The sequence below is a fragment of the Corvus kubaryi genome, unplaced genomic scaffold (assembly GCF_017639235.1).
Source record: "Corvus kubaryi isolate FWS band 111438036 unplaced genomic scaffold, C.kubaryi_AGA036_p1.0 37157, whole genome shotgun sequence".
Taxonomy (NCBI): domain Eukaryota; kingdom Metazoa; phylum Chordata; class Aves; order Passeriformes; family Corvidae; genus Corvus; species Corvus kubaryi.
Window position 1 is genome coordinate 411,654 of NW_024581041.1, and position 21,599 is coordinate 433,252.

Consider the following 21,599-nt stretch of genomic DNA (forward strand, 5'->3'; position numbering starts at 1 on the left):
ACAAGGTGGGAGCGCCCCATGCTCCCACACCCTTGTCAGGGTGGTGACAAATAACCAAACCAAGGGGACAAACCCCCTCCCCATTTCTTACCCTCTCTGTCTCTTGCCCTCCCACCCACCCAGGGTGACACAGAAAGGCAGCCAAGCCCCTGGGACCCTGGATCAGCTGATGTGGGGAGCATGGTCAGCACCTTGTCAAAGTGTCTCAGCCCATCCCGACATGGGGGCGAAGCAGAACGAGCTTCAGCCCACCAGCTAACGCAGAAAATGATGCTCAAGCTGACTTTACATCATTTGAGAGCAATTTGGTTTCAAAAACAGGCTGCCCCACTGGAAGGGGCCCTGACTGACAAGGGCAGCAAGGTGAGGAGGTGCAGTGCCCAAACCCACCTTCCCAAAGCCCCAGGCACAGCACGGCACTGGTCACGAGGGAGCCACACACAGCACAGGTCTGTCACACCCCTCAGGCTTTACACACCCCTTCAGCTTCCCGAATCCCTCAGATCTCAGGCTCTAAAGCCATAAAACAGCCAGGGAGGAGGAACAAAGTGGGGGTTCTTTCCTGAAAGGGGAGTGTGGGAGGAGAGGAAGAGATGCTTTTCCTCTGTGCTATGGCCCTGAATTGGGCTCGCTCAGGCTCAAGCCAGCCCAAATCCCAGCAGACCAGCGGGGGATGCTCACCCCAGCCCCGGGACCAGTGGCATGGTGGCTTTGAGGGGTTCAATGGCTGCTGGGGGGGGGGGGGGGGCCCCCCCCGGGCGGGGGGGCCCAGTGGGTGAGCCTGTGGGTGGGAGACGTGATGGGAGGGAAGGGCTGGATGGGCACACAGTGATGGGAGTGTGTCCCCTCCAAGCGTGTCCTGATGGAGAGTGATGGTCCTGGGAGGTGTTTCCTGGGAGGAATCTGGGGCAGCAAGGGGGGGACAAGGGGCAGGGGGTGTGCACAGGATGAGGCAGAAGGGGTGAGTGGCCCTGGGCTCTAATCGTCCTTGTCCTTGGCCCCGTGCTTCAGGATGCGGGTGAACTCCACGTAGTTGAAGTTGCCCTTTTTGTCGATGGGCGCCTCCCGGTACATCTCATCCACCTCCTCGTCGGTGAACCTGTCCCCCATGGTGGTCAGCAGCTCACGCAGGTGGTCCTCGTGGATGAAGCCTGCAAGGAGGGCAGGGGACGGCGTTGGCAGGGGGCAGGAGGAGGGCTGAGCACGGCCCCTTCCCCACCTGTCCCAAAGACACCCCGCTCTGGAGCTGTTCGGGGACCGCTCCCGAGGGTTTGGCCAGCCCTCGGACTGGCTGCATGGCGGAGGGGCTGTGCTCTACCTGACGCCTCCTCGTCGAAGCAGGCGAAGGCGTTGCGGATCACGTCCTCGGGGTCGGTGCCGTTCAGCTTCTCCCCGAACATGGTGAGGAACATGGTGAAGTTGATGGGCCCTGGTGCCTCGCTCATCATCCCCTCCAGGTACTCGTCAGTGGGGTTCTTCCCTGCGGGACACAGGCAGGGGGTGGATGCAGGGCCCTGCTCCCCCAGCTCCCATCCCTGGGCTCAGCCCATGCAAACAGCTGGAAGGGCTTTTTTCCATTGCAAATTGATCTGCTGGTTCTTGTTCACCCACCCCATGAACATGGATTTTCTGCAGTGCCCAGTGCTCTCCCCTCAGCACCTCTCCCAATGCTTTCATCCACACCTGGGAACAAGCTCTGCCTCGGGGGAGTTGCAGTTATTAATTTGCAGTTATTGGAATGAAACCCATGGCTTTTCCTTCCCCTGGCAGCTCCGAGGAGAGGGGCAGCAATCTCCTCACACAAGCCTCATGCTGCTGATGTCCCTGGCACTGCTCCCACCACGGGTGCACCGGGGATGGTTTAGCTGCTCTGCTGAGGTCCGTGCCCCCAGCGCCGGCCCCTCTCTGCTCCCACAGCTCTGGCTCACCAGGAGGAGCGAGATCCCTCCCATGGTCGGGCAGGACCTCCAGAACAGGTTTGGCTGCCAGGTCAATCATTGACAGACCTCCCAAAGCGCAATGGAGGTACCGCCGGGAGTGGGAGGAGGGAGCCATGGTCTGCAGCAAAGGAGAATGGCTTGGGGCAGGGAGTGGGCACAGACCTGCAAGTCTCAACCAGTCCAGGTATCTCACCAGCACAGAGACCAGCCTGTGTCACCCCAGCTGAGAGCAACGGGAGGGCTTTGTTCCACAGGGGACAGCCCCAGTGACACTCTGGGGTGAGACTACTCGCACACTCCATGGCTGCAGCTGGTGGCTGCTCCCAGGGCAGAGCTTCTCCAGCCCCGAGGGTCTCTTCCCTTCTCCTGAGTGCGCCTGTGAGCAGCACACAGAGCTGCTGCCTGCCCTTGGATGCCTCACAAACACCCCATCTGGGCTCAGCTGGTGGAGCAGAGAAATCCTCCCCCAGGCTTTGAGGCATCCCAGCACAGCCACTGTCCAGCACTGGGCATGGGCACGAGGTCACCCTGCAGCTCTCCTCGCTGCCGAGGTGTTCCTGGGGGCAGAGGGGCCCACGGGGCACGAGGGCAGAGTGTCCTCACCGAGGGAAGCCAGCATGTCATGCAGATCCTCCTTGTCGATGAAGCCATCACGGTTCTGGTCGATCATGTTGAAGGCCTCCTTGAACTCCTGGATCTGCGACTGGTCAAACATGGCGAAGACGTTGGAGGTGGCGCGCTGGGGGCGCTTTTTGGTGGTCTTGGCTTTGGCACGTTTGCTGGACATCTTGGTGGCTGGGGGGCTACCTGGGGGCAGGAGCATCAGGAGGCTGAGCTGGGGGGCCAGGGCAGGGACACACTGCCCCTGGCACCTCCAGTCCTGTGCCTCAGTTTCCCCAGCTGTCACACACTTCGACAACACAGGGAGATGAGGTGGCCATAGGGTCAGACATGGGGACAGGCAGGACTTGAGCTCTGACGAGTTCCGTGGGCAGTCATGGAGCAGGCAGTGCTCACTGGCTCCCCTTCCCCAGGACTGTCCCCCAGGGGCTGCAGGCAGCCTCCAAACCCACTCACTGCCTGTCCTCTCTGCATGTCTGGGCACAGGGAGAGATGCTCAGCCCAGCACGGGGCTGGGTGCCAGTCCCGGGGACATGGGGATGGATGTCTCAACACTTCAGGCACTGTGGCCATGCCCCTCCAGTCTCCCCTTGCTCTGGCAGGCTCTCCCAGGCCCAGCCCAGCTGCCAGGTTGGTGGGTCAGCCTCGCACCCTCCATGCTGTGGCACAGAAGCAGCCCCAGCACCCAGCAGCCAGCAGGGAGGGGTTATCTGCTCCAGGCACATTCCTCACATACCACTGCTTCCCATGCCCCTCCATTTGTCTGTCCATCCATCCATCCATCCCACCTCCCAGTGGGTCAAAGACCTCTTGCCGCTGCCCTCCCTGTCCAGGTGCCCCCCGCCTTGCCCGGGGAGCCCATGGGAAGGGCCCCGAGGCAGAGGAGAGAGGGGACCACTGGCCTCGGCGGGCTGCAGAGCCGGGAGAGGAGCCAAGCAGCCCCAGGGCCGCAGGGCACTGAGGATGGTGCTGACGAATGCCAGGAGAAGGGGGGCAGCAGTGGGACAGCCCCACCTTTGGGGACACAGCTGGGGCAGTGTGTGTCCCATGGGGAATGGCACAGGGACCACGCGGACCCCAAGCACCACCGAGGCAGGACAACAGCAGGAAAACCTGGTTCTTCCAAGGTGGGGGTTCCTGTGCCCAGCCAGAACTGGGGCCCCCAGCAGGAACAGGGCTGGAGCAGAGAGCCCACTCCCACCCCAGGATGGCATCCAGGCCCCCTCAGTCTCCGAGCAGGGGGTCGGTGGCATCCCCACGCTGGCAGAGTGGGGGTGCAGCCAGGGTTTGGGACACCCTGCTCCATGGGAGCTCAACATGCCCACCACGCTGCCTGACAGGAGGATGCTCAGGTTTCTCCCAGGGGAATCCTGCCAGGCTTAGCCCAGCAGGATGGCAGCAAAGCCCAGCTTGGCCTATGGGACAGGCTGGCCTGAGGTCAGCCCAGGGAAGGGACACTGCTCCGAGCCCTCGTGTTTGTGCCGCAGCCATTCCTCCCTCACACACAGCCCTGGGCCTCCTCCAGGCCAGCGCCCGGCTTGAGGAGCAGCTGCAGGGGCAATGGCAAATGAACGGGCCCTGAAGGGATTCTCTGGTGGAAGAGCAGAGTGTCAGTCCTGTGCTCTGTGTGCCCCGTGCCTGGTGGGCAGCAGGACCTCAGCTCCTCATCAGTGCCCTGGGATGGAGCAATCCAGGAGCCACATCCTATCTCATGGAGACACACCCCAGTGAGCTGCAGGCCAGGACTGTCCCTGCTGGGCTGGACACCCTGACTGGGCTGCTCTGGGATCTGCTTCCCAGCTGGGTCCTTAGTGCTGACCCCAGGGGGACCACGGGGTCTTGGGGAACATCCTCTGCTGCTGGCATGGACCAGAGCAGAGCAAACAGCCTTCAAAGAGCCTTCCCCTGCCCTCCCCACACCAGAACCACTCTCCAGGTCTCTCCTTCCCCTCCTGCTATCATTCTCTCAAGGGGTAGCAGAGGCAGAGGCTGGGGTAGGGGACCACCAGCCTGGTCCTCACCCTGCTGTGGTCTCCAGGTTCCCAGAGCTGGGCTGTGCTGGAAGGACATTCCAAGGGCATCAGGCAGTGCCAAATCACAGCCCAACACACCATGGTGACCAGCCAAGCTCAGAGGGGGCTGGGCACTCTTCCCACACCCTGAGAACGCTCTCATCCCACTGTGGGAGCACCCACCAAGTCCAAGCAAGGCCCTTCATCTGCAGGGGACATCCCCCATGTCCCCAGGAGTCCTCCCTCATCCCCCATATGCCCCCCATTCCAGGATGGAATCCACACCTCCCTCAGCTCCCTCCTTTGTGCCGAGCCCAGCAACTGACAGCAGCCACCGAATCCTCCCACATCCCCCGAACCCTCCATCCCTTCCCAGTCCCCAGGAAAGAGATGTTTGTCACCAGCCAGCCAAGGGGAGCAGCAGGACTGGGGAGCCCAGCTGTGCCCACACTGGGTGAGCAGGAGACCTCATCCCCCCGGTCCATCTCTGCCTGCTGCTTCCTCCAGCACCACAGAGCTCTTTGCAGCAGGTCAGCCCCTCTCTGCATGCCCTGCCAAGCAGCAGTGACACCCCAGGCAGCGCGTGCTGCTGACATCCCTCGGCTCAGTTCAACACCACAACTCCACCAGGCCGAGTCAGAGCCAGAAATAAAAGCTCTGCTGCTGGCCCATGGCACTGGGCTCAGCTTTCAAAGCACATCAAATTATTAGCAGAATTATTAGCAGAAGACTATAGAAATAAGCAGGAGTTTTGCTCTCACCGCATGAATTAATATTATCCAAATATTTACCCTGCCCTGACTGTGACCAGCAGCAGCATGGCTTGGCAGCCTCTCCACAGAGACAGTCCTCCTTAGCAGCATTAAGTACGATTTTGACAGCAGATGGATCTGCAGTTTGATCCAGAATGCGCCCTGGAAAGATGCTCAGTCCCAAGGTCCAGCTCAGTCGTTCCACCTCTGCTGTTTGACAGCTGCCTTGGGCTGCCTGGGACTTGGGAAGAGATTTTTGGATCAGTGTGGGGAAAGGTTCCTGTGCATGGATTCTGTGCAGGAATCTGCAGCAAGACCTGATTCAGCTCAAGCAGTCCCTGCTCTGCACAAGGGCTTGATGGCCACGCTGCCCTGGTCCTCGAAGCCATGCTTTCTGGGATTCCCAGAAACTTGGCTCCCAGAGCATTGCAGGGAATGCCTGGCCATCCTGCCCTGCATGCTGGGGTGGACTTGGCTCAGACAAGTGGTGCAGCCACCAAACCTCCAGCTTCCTCCTCAGCAAGAGGGAGACTCACGGACACCGGTCCTGCTGCTGGCACCGCCCGCTGAAAGGCCCATCCCAGCACTGCTCCAGCCCAGGAACTGTGGATCCTGGGCAGCAGAGCCAAGGAGGTCAGTGCTGGGTGACACCATGACAGTCACAAACTGATCTGGTCCCCAGCTCACCAGCTGCCCTCATTCCCTTGTCCTTCTGCCACTGCTCCTGCCAAAACAATCTCCCAGCCTCCTGCAGTGGAGGCAAAATGATCTCCCACTGGGCTTGTGCCTCCCCCACCTGAGAGCCAGGCCCAAGGGACCATGGGGCTAACCTAAAGAGTTCATAAATTAGTAAATAGTTTAGTTTGAAAGAGGAAAGGACCCACTGTTATCAGAAATATAAACTGCCATGTGTTTCCTCCTTGGTAAAAACCAAGCAAGCAACTCCATCCTGGTGCTGCTTCCTGGCTGTGCTGGGGAGGGTGGGACAAGCCAAAGGGACATGGCAGTGCTGCCAGGGCAGCCCCAGCCCCGTCCTTCTCCCTCCTGCCTGCTTCCACCCTCCCCTGCAGCTCCTCTTGTGCTGCTCCAGCTCACTCTCCCAGTGGGAGCTCACTGCTGGGCTGAGGAGGCTGTGACAGGATGGGTGGCATGAAGGAGGAGTGGCAGGCAGGGGACAGGGCAGCTCCTCTGGCACAGGCAGCAGCCTATCCCCGTCCCCGAGATGTTCACACGTATCCAGCAGCTATGATCTCCCAGGATATGCTACCAAGGGTTTCCCAAGGGTGGCTCCTCAGAAGCTGCTCCAGCAGGAGCCACCTCTGGAAGTGCTGACGAGGCTGCAGTGGGGCTGCCCTGCCATCCCTGGCACAGCTGGGCAGGGACATCTGCTCCAGCAGCTCCTCCACCAGACTCTGGCAGCGAGGGGCACGATATACCTTTGCTGGATGCTTTGGGCCAGGGAGGGAAAGAGTGATTCCAACAGCCTGGGCTGTCCCGAGGGACACTCCTGCAGGGCAAACATTGGCTCCTCATGGGGACTGTGGTTAAACCTCTGCCCAGAGCCACTTCCCAGAGTGAGCTGTGAGCACCAGCGAGCATGAAGCAGCCACGTTCACTGGTGGGCAAGCACTGGCCCCCCACCACACACGGCCACCCGGCAGCCCCGCACAGGCAGCAGGTCCCACCCCTCCTCCAGGGTGGCACGAGGGCCAGCGGGGTGAGGTGGCACAGGAGGCTGCAGGGCAGTGCAGCAGCCTGGACATCGTTCCACCCGCAAGCTCTGCCATCCGCAGGCTCCTCTCCCAGCCCAAGGGCTGCTCCGCAGCACGGGGTGTCACGCTGGAGGAGGGAGCAGGGAGCAGCTCATCTTCCCTGCTTCATTTGTTGTTAAACCATCCCTTTCCTCCAGCACAGCCCTGCTCAGGATGCCCGTGGGATGTGGCACTGCTCAGCTTCACCAACGCGGGTTTCTGGTGCCAGGGGAGTCCCACTGCCAGCCAGAGGCACCGGGAGCTGCGGGAGGAGCAGCCCACTCGGCACTGCAGGAACGGAGGCGGCTGCCCTTCTGCTCCTTTTATGGCCTTATTGGAGATGGGAAAGGGAGCCTGGAGGTGAGAGGAAAGCAGAACCCGAGCCCTGGGCTGTGTCTCCAGTCCAGCAACAGCCACCAGCACAGATGCCAGGGAGGAAGGAGCAGGGCAGCATCAGGCAGCCAGAGCAAAGTGTGCAGCGACCCCGGGGATGCAGAGTTCATCCCAGCCCTCCCCCAGCTTCCACCAGACACTGGGGACCTGGCCAGGCCCACGCACAGCTGCGGGGCTCGGCTGCAAGCTCAGCAGATGGTTTCTGGACTAGATGCTTCCCACCAAGTTTAGGAGACAAGGACCTCACCATGTGACCCACACAAACCCTTCCAAAGCACAAGTTCCGCAGCCTTCCACGAGGAGCCCTGGCACAGACACCCTTGGTGTGCCAAGCACCCAGCACCTTCCGATGCCCGGGGAGGCTGGGACATGGACCACCGGCACAAGGTCTTCATGGCCTCGGGCAATCAGCATAACGTGCCCTGGCCGGGGTTTGCTGTTTTCCCAGGGGAATTAAGGGGCTCACCTCGGCGGGGGAATGTGGCCGCAGCGCCTCGGAGGGGGGAGGTGACCGCAAACTCCTCCTACAAACGCACAGAGCCTGCCAGGGAGAGAGGAAAAAAATTCCAGCGACTGAAGGAACCCGACCATCTTTGGTCAGCAGCGGTGGTTGTTGACACTTGCGGATGTTCCACTCCAAAGAATTCAGCTCCGGCCACCGCCTTCTCCTACACATCCATGTTTTAGAGCTTCCCTGGCTTTTATCACAGTCGAAACATTTTGTACCAAAAGGGCACGCTGGGAGGGAAGCCAAGAGGACCTCAAGTTTTCATGGGAAAGACTAAACAAAACACAACATCCCTCTGTGCTTAAGGCTGAAGGAAATGAGCTAAATAAAGTTTTTCTGCCTTACAGAAGTTTATTGCCTGAAGTTGCTCCCAGGTCACCGGGGAGATATCTGAAGTATCACGCATGCATCTGGATCTTGGCTGTGGTCATCAGCAAAAGGACTTGGAGCAAAAGCAGATGTTCCAGACTGGAACAGTCTGAGAGATCAGGAGGTGGATGAAGCTATGGGCAGCAGGATCCTCTCCTGCAGCTCTGCACTCCCGGGGAAGCCAGGATGTCCCAGCTCCAAGGCACTGCAGACAGTTACCTACACCTTGGCTCAGGACCAATCCTCGCCTGCCCTTACCGGGACATTCCTGCTGGGCCTGGCAAGAGGCTGCCCGGGTACAGGATGCCCGGCACGGCACGCCGGGGATCCGCCTGCCACCTCGCCCGGTTCCCAGGGCTGACCCCGGCACCGGCACTGGCACCAGCACCGCAGAGGTGGAGGGACGGCGGGGCTGCCTCCCTCTGCTCCTCGAGGCAGCCGGGCCAACTCCCCCTGCTCTCCCGGGACGGTCGGGGCTGTTCCCCCTGCTCCCCTCGGCTCCATCCCTCCCGCTCCATCCCTCCGGCTTCATGCCTCCGGCTCCATCCCTCCCGCTCCATCCCGCCCGGGCCTCCCGTGTCCCCCCGCGGCCGCTCGTTCCCGTCCCGGGGCGGGTCCCGGCGGCGCCGCCTCACCTGTCCCGGAGCGGGGAGCTGCAGGAGCTGCGGGAGCTGCGGGAGCTGCGGACTCTGCGGGACGCGGCTCCGCGGGGCGGGCGGGCTCAGGGTCCCGGCCCGGCCCGGCCCGGCCCATACAAGGCAGAAGAATGCGGCGGGGCCGGGGCGGCGGGGCCGGGGCGGCGGGACGGCCTTATATAGACGTAAGGAGCGGCCCACGCGTGCCCCCGTCCCGCGGGGGATGCGCAGCGCCCGGCGGCACCGGGGATGCCGCGCCCTGCGGAGCCGCGGGCACCCGCGGGTGACGCTGCCGGGGACACGCGGGCCGTGGTTCGCCCTGAGCTCCCCGGAGCAGCTCTGGCTGCGGCGCGGCAGGTCCCGGCTGGCAGGCATGGAGGACCAGGGCCCCTGGGGTTCCGTGGAGAGGCCAGAGAGTGTCCACAGGCTGCACCACGGGCGGCCTCTGTCAATGGTCCCTGTGGCCACGCAAAGGGAACAGTGGCTGGAAGGGTCAAGCAGCCCCTCAAAGGGCCTCTAAAAAGTGGCCTGGAGCAGAGAACAGCTGGGGAACTGCCCCGTTCCCAAGCAGGGATCCAAAGCCTGGAGAAACAGGGCTGGGGAGCTTCTAGTCTTCACCTGAGGCAGCACACATGCTGGTCCTGGGACACCAGGGCAGCAGGTCTTGCTCACATTTCCTTCCCATCAGCAGTCCTGAGCCTCATCACAGTCCTGCAGGCACCAAGAGGAGCTCCTGGTCCTGTGGGATCCCCCTTGGGAGGGTGATGCCCCTCCAGACATCATCCCAGAGGAGATTTGTCTTTGTTTTGTGGGGTCCCACAACACTGGGGGCTGAATTCAGCCTGCAGAGGAGCAGGAAGGTGGGAGAGGGAGACACCAGGCACACTTCTGAGAGGGAGTGTTCTGGGGACCCAACCCTGAGTGGGCAGCCAGAGCAGGACTGCTCTGCTTAAGCATTCCCAGGAGCTCCATCGCTGCCCATGGAGATGGAACTTGAGGGTGAGGACCAGACCCCGATCAGAGGTGCTGAGGGGACAGCATGGAGCACACAGGCTGCACTTGCAGCAACACAGATGAAGAACAGAAATGAGCAATGACACAAACTAATCTTCAGCTGCCATTCTCCTGCAGGGCATCAGCTAAATCTGCAAACAACATCTAAAACAAACATCTCCTGCAAACAACAGCTAAAAAGCAAAAAAAATCCTGTTTCAACCCTGACATGGAAGCAGTGGCCGTGCCCTCTGGCAGCCTGGCCAGACCCTGCCCAGGGCACAGAGTTTGTTCCCACTGGCTCAGAAGACCAGTGACCTGCTCTGTCAAGAGCCTGCCCAAGTTGGGGACATCCTACCCATGTCCCTGTGCTGCTTGGATGAAATGTGCAGGGGCATTGCCTCCTCTGGGGAGCCACAGAGGTTCCTGACTCTTCACTGGAAGCAGGCGTCCTGCCTGCAGCCCCTCCAAAGGCCAGGCTGTGGGATCAGAAGCCAGCAAAATGCAGGAATAGAGTTGAAAATGCTGCTGGATGCTATGCCAGGGCAGAGGCAAGTCAGGGAAAGCACAGAACCTTTGTCATGCCCGTAAGCTGGACAGGGGGACCCCAGAAGGTTTGTCTTTTTAATAAAAAATATAAGAAAAGAGAGAAAAAAAGACAAAAAAAAAAAAAAACCCAAAACAAACCACAAAACAAAACCAAAAATCCACCAGGAGTCAGCCAGCCCGAGCTGCCACCCCGTGGCTGGTCCCAGAGTTTTCTGTGCTGGAGAAGCCCAGCCTCAGCAGGGTCCAGGTGTTCCCAGGAGCCCAGCAGGAGCCCAGGAGCCGCCTCCAGCCTCTCCGGGGTGGCTGCTGTCCATCACTGAGCCCTGCTTTCTCGCCACTGGGCAAGTGTCCAGCCTGACCCCTGCAAGGGGAGCTGGTGAAGAGGGGCTGTAGGCACGTGGCAGCTCCTCACAGCTGTCCCTTGAGCCCCATCCAGCCCTGCCTGCCTTCCCCTGCCTGTGCCCAGGGCTGCCCATGTTATCCTCGTGTCTGCCAACACACATCCCTTACCAGCGGCCTGTTTGTACCCTCTGGCACCTCTCCTGCCTCCCTCTTTCAATCCCAATTTTAATTTGCTTCTCTCTCTCTGTGGATCAGGCAATGGAAATGGAGTAAAGCAAGCCATTTTTTTTAAGAGTAGGAATTTTAGGTCAGTTCCCTGACCAAGTGTCTTCATCACCATGCAAGCGTTTCCAGCCCTGTGACTGTTTCCACTCTCCCCAAGCACCAGAGGAGTGTCCTGGGAGCAGGGCTGGAGCCAGGACATGTCCGGCCTCGCCCTGCCGTGGTGTGGGGGTCAGAGGCAAAGGATCTGCCAGAGACACAGCGATGACCCCGCACTGCATGTCCCCTTCCTGGTCATGCCACGTGGGTCCCTTGGCTTGGACCAGCCTCTGGCTTCTGGCAAATGCCCAAGGGGCTAGAGGTGATCAGGGGCCTGATGGCCTTGCAGGAGCAGGGCAAGATACTTGTTAAGTCCATAAGTATCTTGCATAATCTGTATTTAAATTACATGGCCCTGGCTGGAAGTGATCAGAGGTCTGGGACAGGGAGTCCTCTGCCTGTTTTCTCCTCTGTGCTGACCCCACACAGGGTCAGCCTGCACCCACGGGCTCCAGGTCCTGCTGGCAGCAAAGCAGCTGCTGCTGGAGCATTTGGAGCTGCAGTCAGGCTCTGGAGACACTCAGCATGTCGTGCTTACAGATCTGTGAGACAAAAAGAAATGCAGGACCTCGGGCCTGGGGTTTATTACTGGGGAAAAAGGAACAGTGAAGCTCACGGTGTGCCAGTGCCAGTGGGATGTGCACAGCAGGGGAGGGAGGAAGGGCTTCACACAGGGCACCTGGGCAGGACTCAGCTCCACTGGCACTGGCGAGGATCCCCACAGGATCCACGGCTCCCAGCAGTGCCTGGAGTGGCCCCAGCACTGCCAAGCTCAGCTGCCCAAGGGCACCTGGAATATTGTCAGTAAGGCCCCTCTCTGCACACATAATCACACACTGAGGAGGGTAACAGAGAGTGAGACCCAGCCATACACCCTGCCCACGCCATGCAGGAGTCGTTCCCATGAGGAGGGCAACTGGTTTGAGTACCACTGCTGCTGGAAGGCAAGAATATAAAAAAGAGTCAAATCTTTAGCAGTGCACACGTGATAACTCTATCCACAGCCCCCATATGTTCAGCTGCTCTAAGGGGGGATGAATAACCAGGTAAGAAGCTGCACAACCGCGAGTATTCTAAGGACTCCCAACCCTCCGGCCCTATGGCCCCAGGAAGCAACTGTGGAGCCTCCAGAGCCTGGCTGTGAACCGAGATCCCCACGTGGCGGCCGTGTTTGCAGGCTCAGTGACATCGCAGGGGTGCGAAGGGCTGCCCCCTCTCCCACCCCAGTAACACTGCGACTGCTGTCCGGCCCTTTCGCTGGGGAGTGGCATGGCATGGCCTGGCATAGCCTAGTCCGGCCTGGCCTGGCCTGGCCTGGCCTGGCCTCTCCTCTCCCCTCCCCCCTCCCGTCCCCTCCCCTCCCCTCCCCTCCGCCCCGCCCCGCCTTGGCCCCTCTCGCCCGCCGTAGGGCGGCGGCCCCGCGCCAGTCACGTGTCCCGGAGGCGCGCGGCGATTGGCGGCGCGCGGGCGGGGCCGGTTCCGGCCGGGCGGGCGGATCCCGGCGCAGGATCGCGGTGCGGGATCCCGGCGGGGCGGGATGAGCGGCGGGCGGCGCCGGGACGAGCCGCCGCACCCGCAGCACCACGCGGTGGCCAACGGCGGCGCGGCCGGGCGCGGCTCCGTGTGGGGCAAAGCGCTGCGTAGCGACTCCGCCTGGCACGACAAGGTGGGACCGGGGCGGTGGCACCGGAGGGGGCCCTGAGTTGCGGGCTCGGGGAGGGGCCGGGACCCGCCCGGCGCGGCGGCTCCGTCCCGCGGGGGTGCCGGAGGAGCCGTCGTCTCTGAGCGCGGGTGAAGCCCCCGCGGGGACCCGGCGGGCTGAGCCGGTGCCGCGCCCGGGCCGTGCCGCGGCTGTGGCGGAGCTCGCCGGCGCCCGGTGCCCGCAGCGCCGTGAGCAACGGGGTGTCTGGGGGGTGAATGCTCCTGTTCCGAGCATTCCGCCGCCCCACCGAGAACCGGGGCCGTGTTTCCGCGTCCCCCGTGCCCGCACGTGGCCCGGCCGGTGCCCCGGGTGCCGCAGCACGCCCAGCTCTTCGGGCGTGGAGCCAAGGCAAACATAGGGTTAAAACACCTCAGTTACTTTTGGCTTGTGGTTTAAAACTCTTTTTGGATCAAATAAAAATTGCCCTTGTATAGTTCAAGAGGAAATAGAATCCAGTTGCCGAAGTTTTCCCGTGTGCTGCAGTGCTCCTGCTCAGTGCTTCTCCCTGCTGCCGCCTCCCAGCAGCACAGCCGCCAGCTGCCCGGAGCTCCCGCTGGAGCGCGGCTCCTGCCGGCTCCCTGGCCCGGCCTGGGCACACAGCGCGTGTTCCAGGGCCTCTGCTCCCTGGCTTTGGCTGTGCCTTTTGGCGTGGGGAAGGCGCACGCTCTGTTTCCTTGGGGGACAGGCAGGAATCTGTGTCACTTTTTCCTTACCTGTTGCTCCCCGAACTGGTGGGGCTCGTGTGGCCTTGCCCCCTCACCTCTGGCAGATGGAGCTGGAATTTCAGTCAGCAGGGGAGCAGGGACAGCTGTGCCAATGTTTTGACACAGTAGGATGTGAACTGAAGGCTGAGCTGCCTGACAAGCTCAGTGACCAGCAGAAATGTCTGTATCTGACGTGGATCCACATCTTCCACACGGAGCGGAACAGCTGGCACATCCCACAGGCTTAGGTGGGATCACAAGGGCTTTGGTGTTTGGGGGAATGCTGAGACAATCCCAGTCCTGGGGAGGCTGAGGAAAGAGATGTCAGCTGAAGTGAATCTTACTAAAGTGTGAGCCAGCACTGCTGGGCTGCAGCAGCTGCAGGAGTGTGGGGCCTTGGACTAAAAGGAATGAGCACACCCCTGCTGCTCGGGAAGCACAGCAGTTCTCGTGGTGTGAGTGAGGTATGGCTGTGCTTTGGAGTTGCCCTGAGTGCCCTTGGGTGCAGGAGGGCCCGGGGCAGAGTGGGTGGAACAGTCTTAAAGCATAAACAGTTCTTTAAACTTTTATTCTGGGGGATTATTGTTGCACCTTTGGTAAATAAGGGGACTAGAGACTTGTTTGCCAATGCAGTTGGCCTGTCGGAGGACAAAGCTGTGTGTTTAATGTGGAAGCTGAGAAGTCCAGGGTGCATGATGCCCTAAGCTGCTTTATCTGTTCTGAGTGCAGTATTTTATACTCTGAGTGGGGATCCAAGTATGCTGAATTTTCACCTGTTAATTGTGTGGTGCTTTAATAAATGCCAACGTTTTTCTTGTGCTTTATCTCCTCAGGACGAGTTTTTAGATGTGATCTACTGGTTCCGGCAGATCATTGCGGTTATTTTGGGAATCATCTGGGGAGTAGTTCCACTGAAGGGATTCGTGGGAATAGCAGTGTAAGGTTTATTTCCTTTTCTGTCTCGTGTACTTTCCCACATTTGGCCTGGCCTGGGAGCCTGTTTGAGGCTGTGCTGTGAACAGTGGGCTGGCTAAAGGCAGGCTCTGCCTGCTCTGGGTCTCACAGCCAACGTTGCATTCCAGACTGTTGGTTGCCATGAAATTCATCCAAATCATAACATGTCCATCAGTTTCTTTCTCCTCAGCCTGATTAATACTTTTTAAAATTATTATTTGTTTTGTTGTTAAAAAGGGCAATGGCAGAAGAAGGGAACTAGAGTTTCAGTTACCTGGTATGTGTGTCCTGCGTGTGTGGGAAGGGCTGGGAGCGGGGTTCCTGGTGTGATCACCCAGGAAAGATCCATGGGGGGAAGGTGTGCACCTCCTGGGCTTTGAGCCAGGAGCCCTGCTCAGACAGGAGGTTCTATCAGCAGACAAGAGGGGCAGCTGCTCCGTGAAAGAAAAGGTTTGCTCAGAACGTGAGAGGCCGCAGGTCCCAAGCAGGCAGAGTGGTCCTGGCAGAGTGGCACCGGCAGAGCTCCGGCAGCACTCCTGGCTTCCTGACGTGGCTCTTTCAGCCAGTCAGGGCTGAAGTGGGGAAGGCAGTGCCTGGAAGGGGGTGTGTGCATTGAATCCCCACAAGACATGTGAGCTGGGTCACCTCCCCAGAGGTGTCTGAAGGCTGCAGTGAGTTATGAACTGAAAATCTGTTTGGCCCTGACATGTGCCTGGAACAGGGACAGCAGAGGTGAGGACACAGCCCTGCTCTCTGGACACTGGCTCTGGGAAGGTGCTGGATCTGCTCTGGGAGTCTCTGTTTGCAAATGTCTCTGCCTAGCCAAGGTCTCAATAGCCTGCAGGGGCTCTTTCAAGGAAGTGACTGAGCTGCCTAGGAAGCATTGCAGGAAAAGAATTTCTCTTTGCGTCCTGTCTGCTGATGAAGGATATTTCACTGTATGGTATGTGGGGTACCTGCAGCCTGTGCCACTGAATGATGGTTCCTAACCTCTTCCCTGCAGATTCTGCCTGATCAATGCTGGTGTTCTGTACCTCTACTTCAGCAGCTTCCAGCAGATAGATGAGGAGGAGTATGGTGGGACGTGGGAGCTGACGAAGGAGGGATTCATGACATCTTTTGCACTGTTTCTGGTAATGCCTCTTGCTTTCTTTAAGTTGATCTGTGAATTGTGTTGGTGCACTTTCTGAAGACCTGGAAGAAGAGCAGGTGAAGTGGTGAGAGAAGGCAGATTGTGTTAACACCACTGAATAAGTGGCAGTGATTGGGAAAGAAAATCCCAAAATCTGATGGCTGCTGCCTGTGTAATACAGTGCTGACACCTGGGGTTTCTCTGTAGGAAAGGATGCATCAACCACTCCCATCCTCTGTCCCAGATTTCCTGGAGTTCCATCCCATCTCGAACTAGTTACACCTGGACTGGTGTTTTGGGTGTCTTTGTTTTTCCCCTACTCCCCTCCCCGAAGTCTCTGATCACAGCACTTGATTTGCTGGTGCTTCTAAATCCCTGGAGGAGCTGTGGTGGGATTTTAATGTGGAAAGGCTGGGCGCCCCAGGCAGCAGATACGTCGAACGCCACCATTTGTGGCACGTGGTGATCCTAAGATCTCTCCAGGACCACCTCAAAGCTGGAATTCAGTCCCCAGTCCCCTAGTGAGAGCAAGGCCCGAGGCTCGTTTGCTGTGTCTGAGCCCTCTCCAGAGGCATCCAAATAACCTTCCCTTCCTTTCCTTCCCACAGGTTGTTTGGATAATCTTCTATACTGCCATCCACTATGATTGACACAGTCTGCAGCATTTGCCTGTCAAATCAGTCGTCAGTAAATAGAGAAGGTTCTAATAAATCCTAGTCTTTAGTGGACTGGTGGGAAAGTGGGGAAGTCAAACCAGCTCTCCTCTGTACCAGTGGTCTGGGTAGCCTGGAGGAGCCCCAACTCTTCTGCTGGAGAAGCCTGTCTCCGTTTTATACACCTGTGAATTATTGGAACTATTAAAAAGCCATTGGAATTTTTGGAAGTGGTTCAAGACTGTTCAAATTTGGAACTTCCTGTGACTCTAGCCAGTAACTCTGTCAAACTCCTGTGTGCTGAAGGTTGAATTCTGTTAATTTAATGTATGTATGCCCTTCTGTTTGAAATCTGTCATTAAACCCTGACTTGTCTTCCATGGTTGTCCTTTAGACAAACAGTGTTTCAAAAGCAGTTGTAGATACGTGGGCAGAAGGCACAGCAGTACCCAGGACATGAGCTGGTGGCCCTCCTTAGCATGTTTTTGTAGTAACCAGATCTGATTTGATTAAACAGACTGTGTTGTTGCCATTTCTAATATTTTTTTGTTTTACTTGCAAATCAGTTGTCGATCAGAATTTTTAAATGCTTTTTGCTGAAGACAAATTTTTAAGTGATTTTGCTAGGAAGAATTGCTCCATTTGGTGAACCAAGATGTATTCAGGAGGCTTAGAAGCTCCACTGCACTCTGCCAGCCTGACTATGAAGTTGCCATCACATACCTCAGAGCTTCGTAGTCTCGAAGGAGTCATTCTGGATATACCCTGTTAAATGTTAGCGTTTCAGTTTGGTTTTAAGCTCTTGAATTCAACTGCTCCTTGTTCATAAATGCAGGAGACTAAAACACAATCGAGGCAGCTATTATCTTAAATGCAGAAGTACCAATTTGCAAATTGGGCAGAGTACACAACCTCTGGTCTGGGAGGTGCTTGATCACTTCATAGCTCAGTCCCTCCTTAGCCATGCCCTTTTGGTGCATCAGTGGGGAGTCTCTGCTTTAAGATATTTTTTAAGAACGTGTCTTTCAGAAATAGTTCTTGGGAAACACGCACAGGCCTTGTTACTGTCAGAGGACCTTGTAGTCTTGTTGCCATATGGCCCTTGCTTCTCTAAACAGCTCAGGCACCCAGAAAGAGTCCTGACCTACTGCTGCCTTATAGTGAGGGGTTGATAGTTTAGTGTGCTCTTGCTGCAAGCCTGCATTGCCTCCTCGCTGGTGGAAGTGCCACAGCCTGGCTCTCACTGGGAGTGCAAAGCCAGGGATCTCAATCTCCAAGTGCTGAGCCAGAGCGAGCCTCCGTTTTTACCAGGGAAAATCTGTCTGTTCTTGGTGGAAGAAACAGCCCTGGTTATTTTAGGTCCTTGGGATGCCAAGGGACGAGTGCAATAGCAGACAGCTTCTGCTACTTGTGAGTGGCCAATTTAAGTAAATGATCTCAAATAAAAACTTTATTTTCTCTTCCCTATCCCCAAACTTGCTCAAACTTTTAGTCTGCTACTTTCTTTTCCTCTCCTATCAGCTCAAATCATTAACTTCCCATGAGAATTGCACAGCCTGCTAGTTCTAGGTCACCCTTTCCTGCTGGCATCTGTCTGCATCTTAGCTGCTCACAGCCATCAGTAAAACCATTGTATACTTGAAATGCTCCAATAAATGTTGCCTGAATAATCCACTGTGCAACTTCTGTGTCCTCTGGTCTTTGATGTTTTGTAAAATGGTAGGAGTGTGGGATTCCTTTCAGAGTTGGATATTTTGGTAAAGTTTTTGGGATTCTCAGGTCTCTTGTGCTGCACTTGGAGAAGAGGCCAGAAGCAGTTGCAGTGGTAGCTAATGCTTAGATCCATGCTTCGGCTAAGCAGGCTAAGCTGAGTGTTGCCTGTTCAAGCTGTTCTGCTCCTTCAGTGACTGTCCCTGCCCTGTGCCACTGCTCATTCTAGAGTGCTCAGGTGTGGCCTGGAGCAGGACTAGGAGCACTGCTGTACCACATGCAGAGAGAGTGCAGAGCTGCTTCCCTGCCCCTTTGCTCTGTTCCTTGCTTCCCTGTGCTCCCACCAGCTCACTTCCTTGGACAGTTCGGTGCAGTTCTAGTGGCTGGAAGCTGAACCTGAGCTGAGGGGGATTCTCTGTTGAGGAGGATCATGACCATGAACAGACATTGGCCTCTCGATCTCTTCAAGGCTCCTTGTAAAGAATTTACTGATTGCTGTTGCTCAGCTGCAGGTTTTTATCTCTTCAGGTTCTTGTTTTAAGGGGTGCCTCAGGGGCTAGGAGCTGGTATCCCCTGTGCTGGTCAGCAACAGAACTAAGGCTTTGGTGTCTGCTCACAAAGGAAGGAGTTAATTTTAAGAAGCTCAAGGGAATGTGGCAGCCAGGAGATGGGAGCCAAGCATCTTGCAAACGATGAGAACTGTAAATACAGTGGGGGGGGGGGGTTGCAGAGATTTGGTCTAGCAGAGAGCATGGTTTGGTGCTGGGAGGACAGGAGAGCAGTGGCTGACAGGAGCAGGGAACGCTGTGGGAGGGCAGGGCTTGGGCAGCACCCCTGCCCTCACAATTCTGCCCTGGTGCAACAAGCTTGCTCTGCTCTCTCCACTCCTTGGTGGGAAAGAGCCAATGGCTGGAGGGGGTCAGTGCTACCATAGAGCCTCAGCTTGGGGAGAAAAAGGTCCTTCCTGCACTGGAGAGCTGGGCTGTGGGAGCCCCAGCTGTCGGGATACAGTTCCAGCAGGAGCTGTATCCTTACGGAGCTCACACGGGGGTGCAGAGAGGAGGCTGCACTGCCCACAGTGGAGCTCTCTGCAGAACATCACCTTGGCTTTCAGCAAAGAGCAGCCAGTCCCTGGCAGGAAGGAGAGAGGTATCCCCTGGCCTAGCCTTGCTGAGAGGCGAGCAGCAAGTGTTTTGTGGGGTGGAAATGGTAAAGGAGTTTCTGGTGGTCCCTGGGCTCCAGGCACAGGATGTGCTACAACTAATGCAAGTTACTGTGGGTGTTAAAGGGAGAAAACTGGGGTGGGTGCCAAGGACTGTTGGAGGGTGGCTGTGCCCCCAGGCATCTCACGTCCTGCCAATCCCAGCTGTCAGAGCCCAGCCAGACCTGCCACTGGCACCGAGCAGTGCCTGTTGGGGTGGCAGCACCCCCTAAGGAGTCTCTGTCCCCTTCACGGGGTGTCACCATCTCTGCAGTTCCCCAGCTCGATTTCCAAGCTTTCAGCTGCCCACAGTTGTCCCAAAGCTTGTAACATTCAAATAAACTTCTTTTATAAACCAATTAAACTAGATAAATCAATTAAACCTCAGCCAACATTTGAATACAGATTCGTGCTGTGAAACAGAATTGGAACTACCTGACTGTAAGAATTCTCAAGATTTTAGAAGGGTACCCTGGAATGCACAATCCCTACGCAATGAGCTGAGGGCTCTCAGCCTCGAGGAGCTTCCTGCTGACCCCTGCTGACCCGCAGCTCTCAGGAGCAACTCCACTGCCCCCAGCGTGGCTCCTTCTAGAGCCTCGTGAGATCTGATCTAATGGGACAGAGTCACATTAACCCTCCCTGACCAGGGCTCTGACCTTCTGCCCCACCACAGCCGCAGGGGCTGGTCAGGCTGGAGCCAGCCGTGACATGACCAAGGGGTGGCAGGTCACAGGGGCTGAGGTGGCTGCTCCTGCCACAGCCAATTGGTTTGGGTTTGTCATAAACACCACAGAGGCAGAGGCTGGGTTGGTGGGTTGATCCTCTGCCAGGCAGTGGGTGGAAGAGGATGCAGTGTGGACATAGCTCCTGGCCCCAGAGAAGATGCAGTGATGGGGAAGAGACCCCTCCAGCTGCTGGGGATAGGAAGACTGGAGAGATGCCTGAAAGTGGAGCAGGCTGAGACTGGCTTGCAAAAGCCAAACTATTCTACTCCTACTCCTATCCCTATTCCTATTTATTTATTTACTATAGCTGGCAATGGCCATGACGCCCTCGGGCTGCTGAAGGCACAACCAAAACCTTGCCAGTGCCACAGCAAAGGAAGATTTACAAGTCCCTGCGTTGAGGAACACCGAGCCAGTGGAGCTGCTCACGCAGGGGATTAGCTGGCTCATTGGAGGATGAGAAAGTAGGACACATACCTGTCAGGTGACCTCCCCAGAGCCAAACAGCCCAGCACTCCGCATGCTCTGCCTCCCAAAACAACAGATGTCCAGGATACGTAGGGGCAGTAGATGGATTCTTCAGATCTGGTAGCCAAAGAACCAAGTGTATGTGCCAAGTCGAGAGAGAGCCCAGTGTTGTTGCAGGGATAAGGAATTTTCACCATTTTTTTGGACCATGATAAGAAACAACATCTTCCATCTTCCAGTTATTTTACTGGTGGTTTTTAGGTCAATCTCTGAAAGAAGTGTAGTGGGAAAAAATAAATGTTTCAGCCAGTTTGATCTCAGAAACATCCATGTAAACCAGCCCACCCCCACACCGCATACCACTCCCGCATGTACGTCCACCACAACTCTTTGCCAAAAGGGAGCTGTTGGTAACCACAGCTCAGGCCTGCCCCAGGCATGGCTGGTCCTGTGCCCCCATCTGGGCTCCCCCCGGCTCTGTGCTGGTTCCCTGTGCTGCCCAGCAGCCTCAGCCCCTCCTGACACCTGTGCCGGTGCTGCTGGAGCCAGGAGCAGGGAGCCACCAGTGCCAGGTGAGCCTGGCCAGCTGCACCTGCAAACACCAACCCAAACCCGCTGTGCTGCGGAGGGGACCACGATCTGCGGCTCTCATCCCAGAGGGCCACACGCACGAGCAGCCAAGGATGGACGGCTGTGGCAGAGCAGACACCCGGCTCTCTCACAGCACCGCTCGCTGAGGGTCCCACCGGGTGCCCCCGTGCCCCGCGACAAGGGGTGACATGTGAGTCCCCTGCTACGGGCTGGCTGTGGCGGCGACATCATGTCCATGCACATCCCCTGGAAAACTCTTTCAGCCTTCGGGAGGCAGGACTGAGGAGTCTCGGATGCAGCTCCCTGGAGGCTCGGCCCGGAACGCGAACCCGCCCGGTGCGGTGGGGCTGGGCTGATCCGCCCGGTGCGGGTCAGCGGCGAAGGGGAGCTCGGGCCACGCAGCAGCCCCGGCTGGAGCCGGGCCCGGCCCTTCCCCTCCGCCTCGGGTCCCGAGTCCCGGGTCCCGGTCCTGGCTGCCCCCGGCAGCACCCAGGACAAAACGAAGCTGGGACCCGCCAGCGCCCGCCAGCCCCGGGGAGGAGCCGCCCCTGCCGGCCCGGCCCCTTCCGG

At 58.0% G+C, this 21,599-nt stretch overlaps 2 protein-coding genes and 1 long non-coding RNA gene across 5 annotated transcripts; 1 reads left to right on the forward strand and 2 right to left on the reverse strand.

Moving 5' to 3' along the window:
• Positions 1-450: 450 nt before the first annotated feature.
• Positions 451-8,016, reverse strand: MYL9 (myosin light chain 9). Its single transcript, XM_042021654.1, has 4 exons — positions 7,936-8,016; positions 2,544-2,747; positions 1,319-1,480; positions 451-1,151 (listed from the first exon to the last, which is right to left on the reverse strand). Exons 2-4 carry the CDS (start codon positions 2,725-2,727, stop codon positions 979-981), a joined length of 519 nt encoding a protein of 172 aa, XP_041877588.1. The 5' UTR covers positions 2,728-2,747; positions 7,936-8,016; the 3' UTR covers positions 451-978.
• Positions 8,017-12,661: 4,645 nt separating this feature from the next.
• Positions 12,662-18,013, forward strand: RAB5IF (RAB5 interacting factor). Its single transcript, XM_042021655.1, has 4 exons — positions 12,662-12,852; positions 14,426-14,529; positions 15,550-15,679; positions 16,287-18,013. The coding sequence occupies exons 1-4, from the start codon at positions 12,724-12,726 to the stop codon at positions 16,326-16,328; spliced, it is 405 nt and encodes a 134-aa protein (XP_041877589.1). The 5' UTR covers positions 12,662-12,723; the 3' UTR covers positions 16,329-18,013.
• Positions 14,142-21,579, reverse strand: LOC121661455. 3 transcript variants are annotated; one of them, XR_006014977.1, is made up of 3 exons: positions 21,045-21,579; positions 20,448-20,707; positions 14,142-15,740 (listed from the first exon to the last, which is right to left on the reverse strand). It is a non-coding gene; the product is annotated as an uncharacterized LOC121661455 (long non-coding RNA). The 3 variants fall into 3 exon arrangements; XR_006014978.1 differs by having other exon boundaries at positions 20,964-21,579; XR_006014976.1 differs by having other exon boundaries at positions 20,448-21,579.
• Between the last annotated feature and the right edge of the window lie 20 nt (positions 21,580-21,599).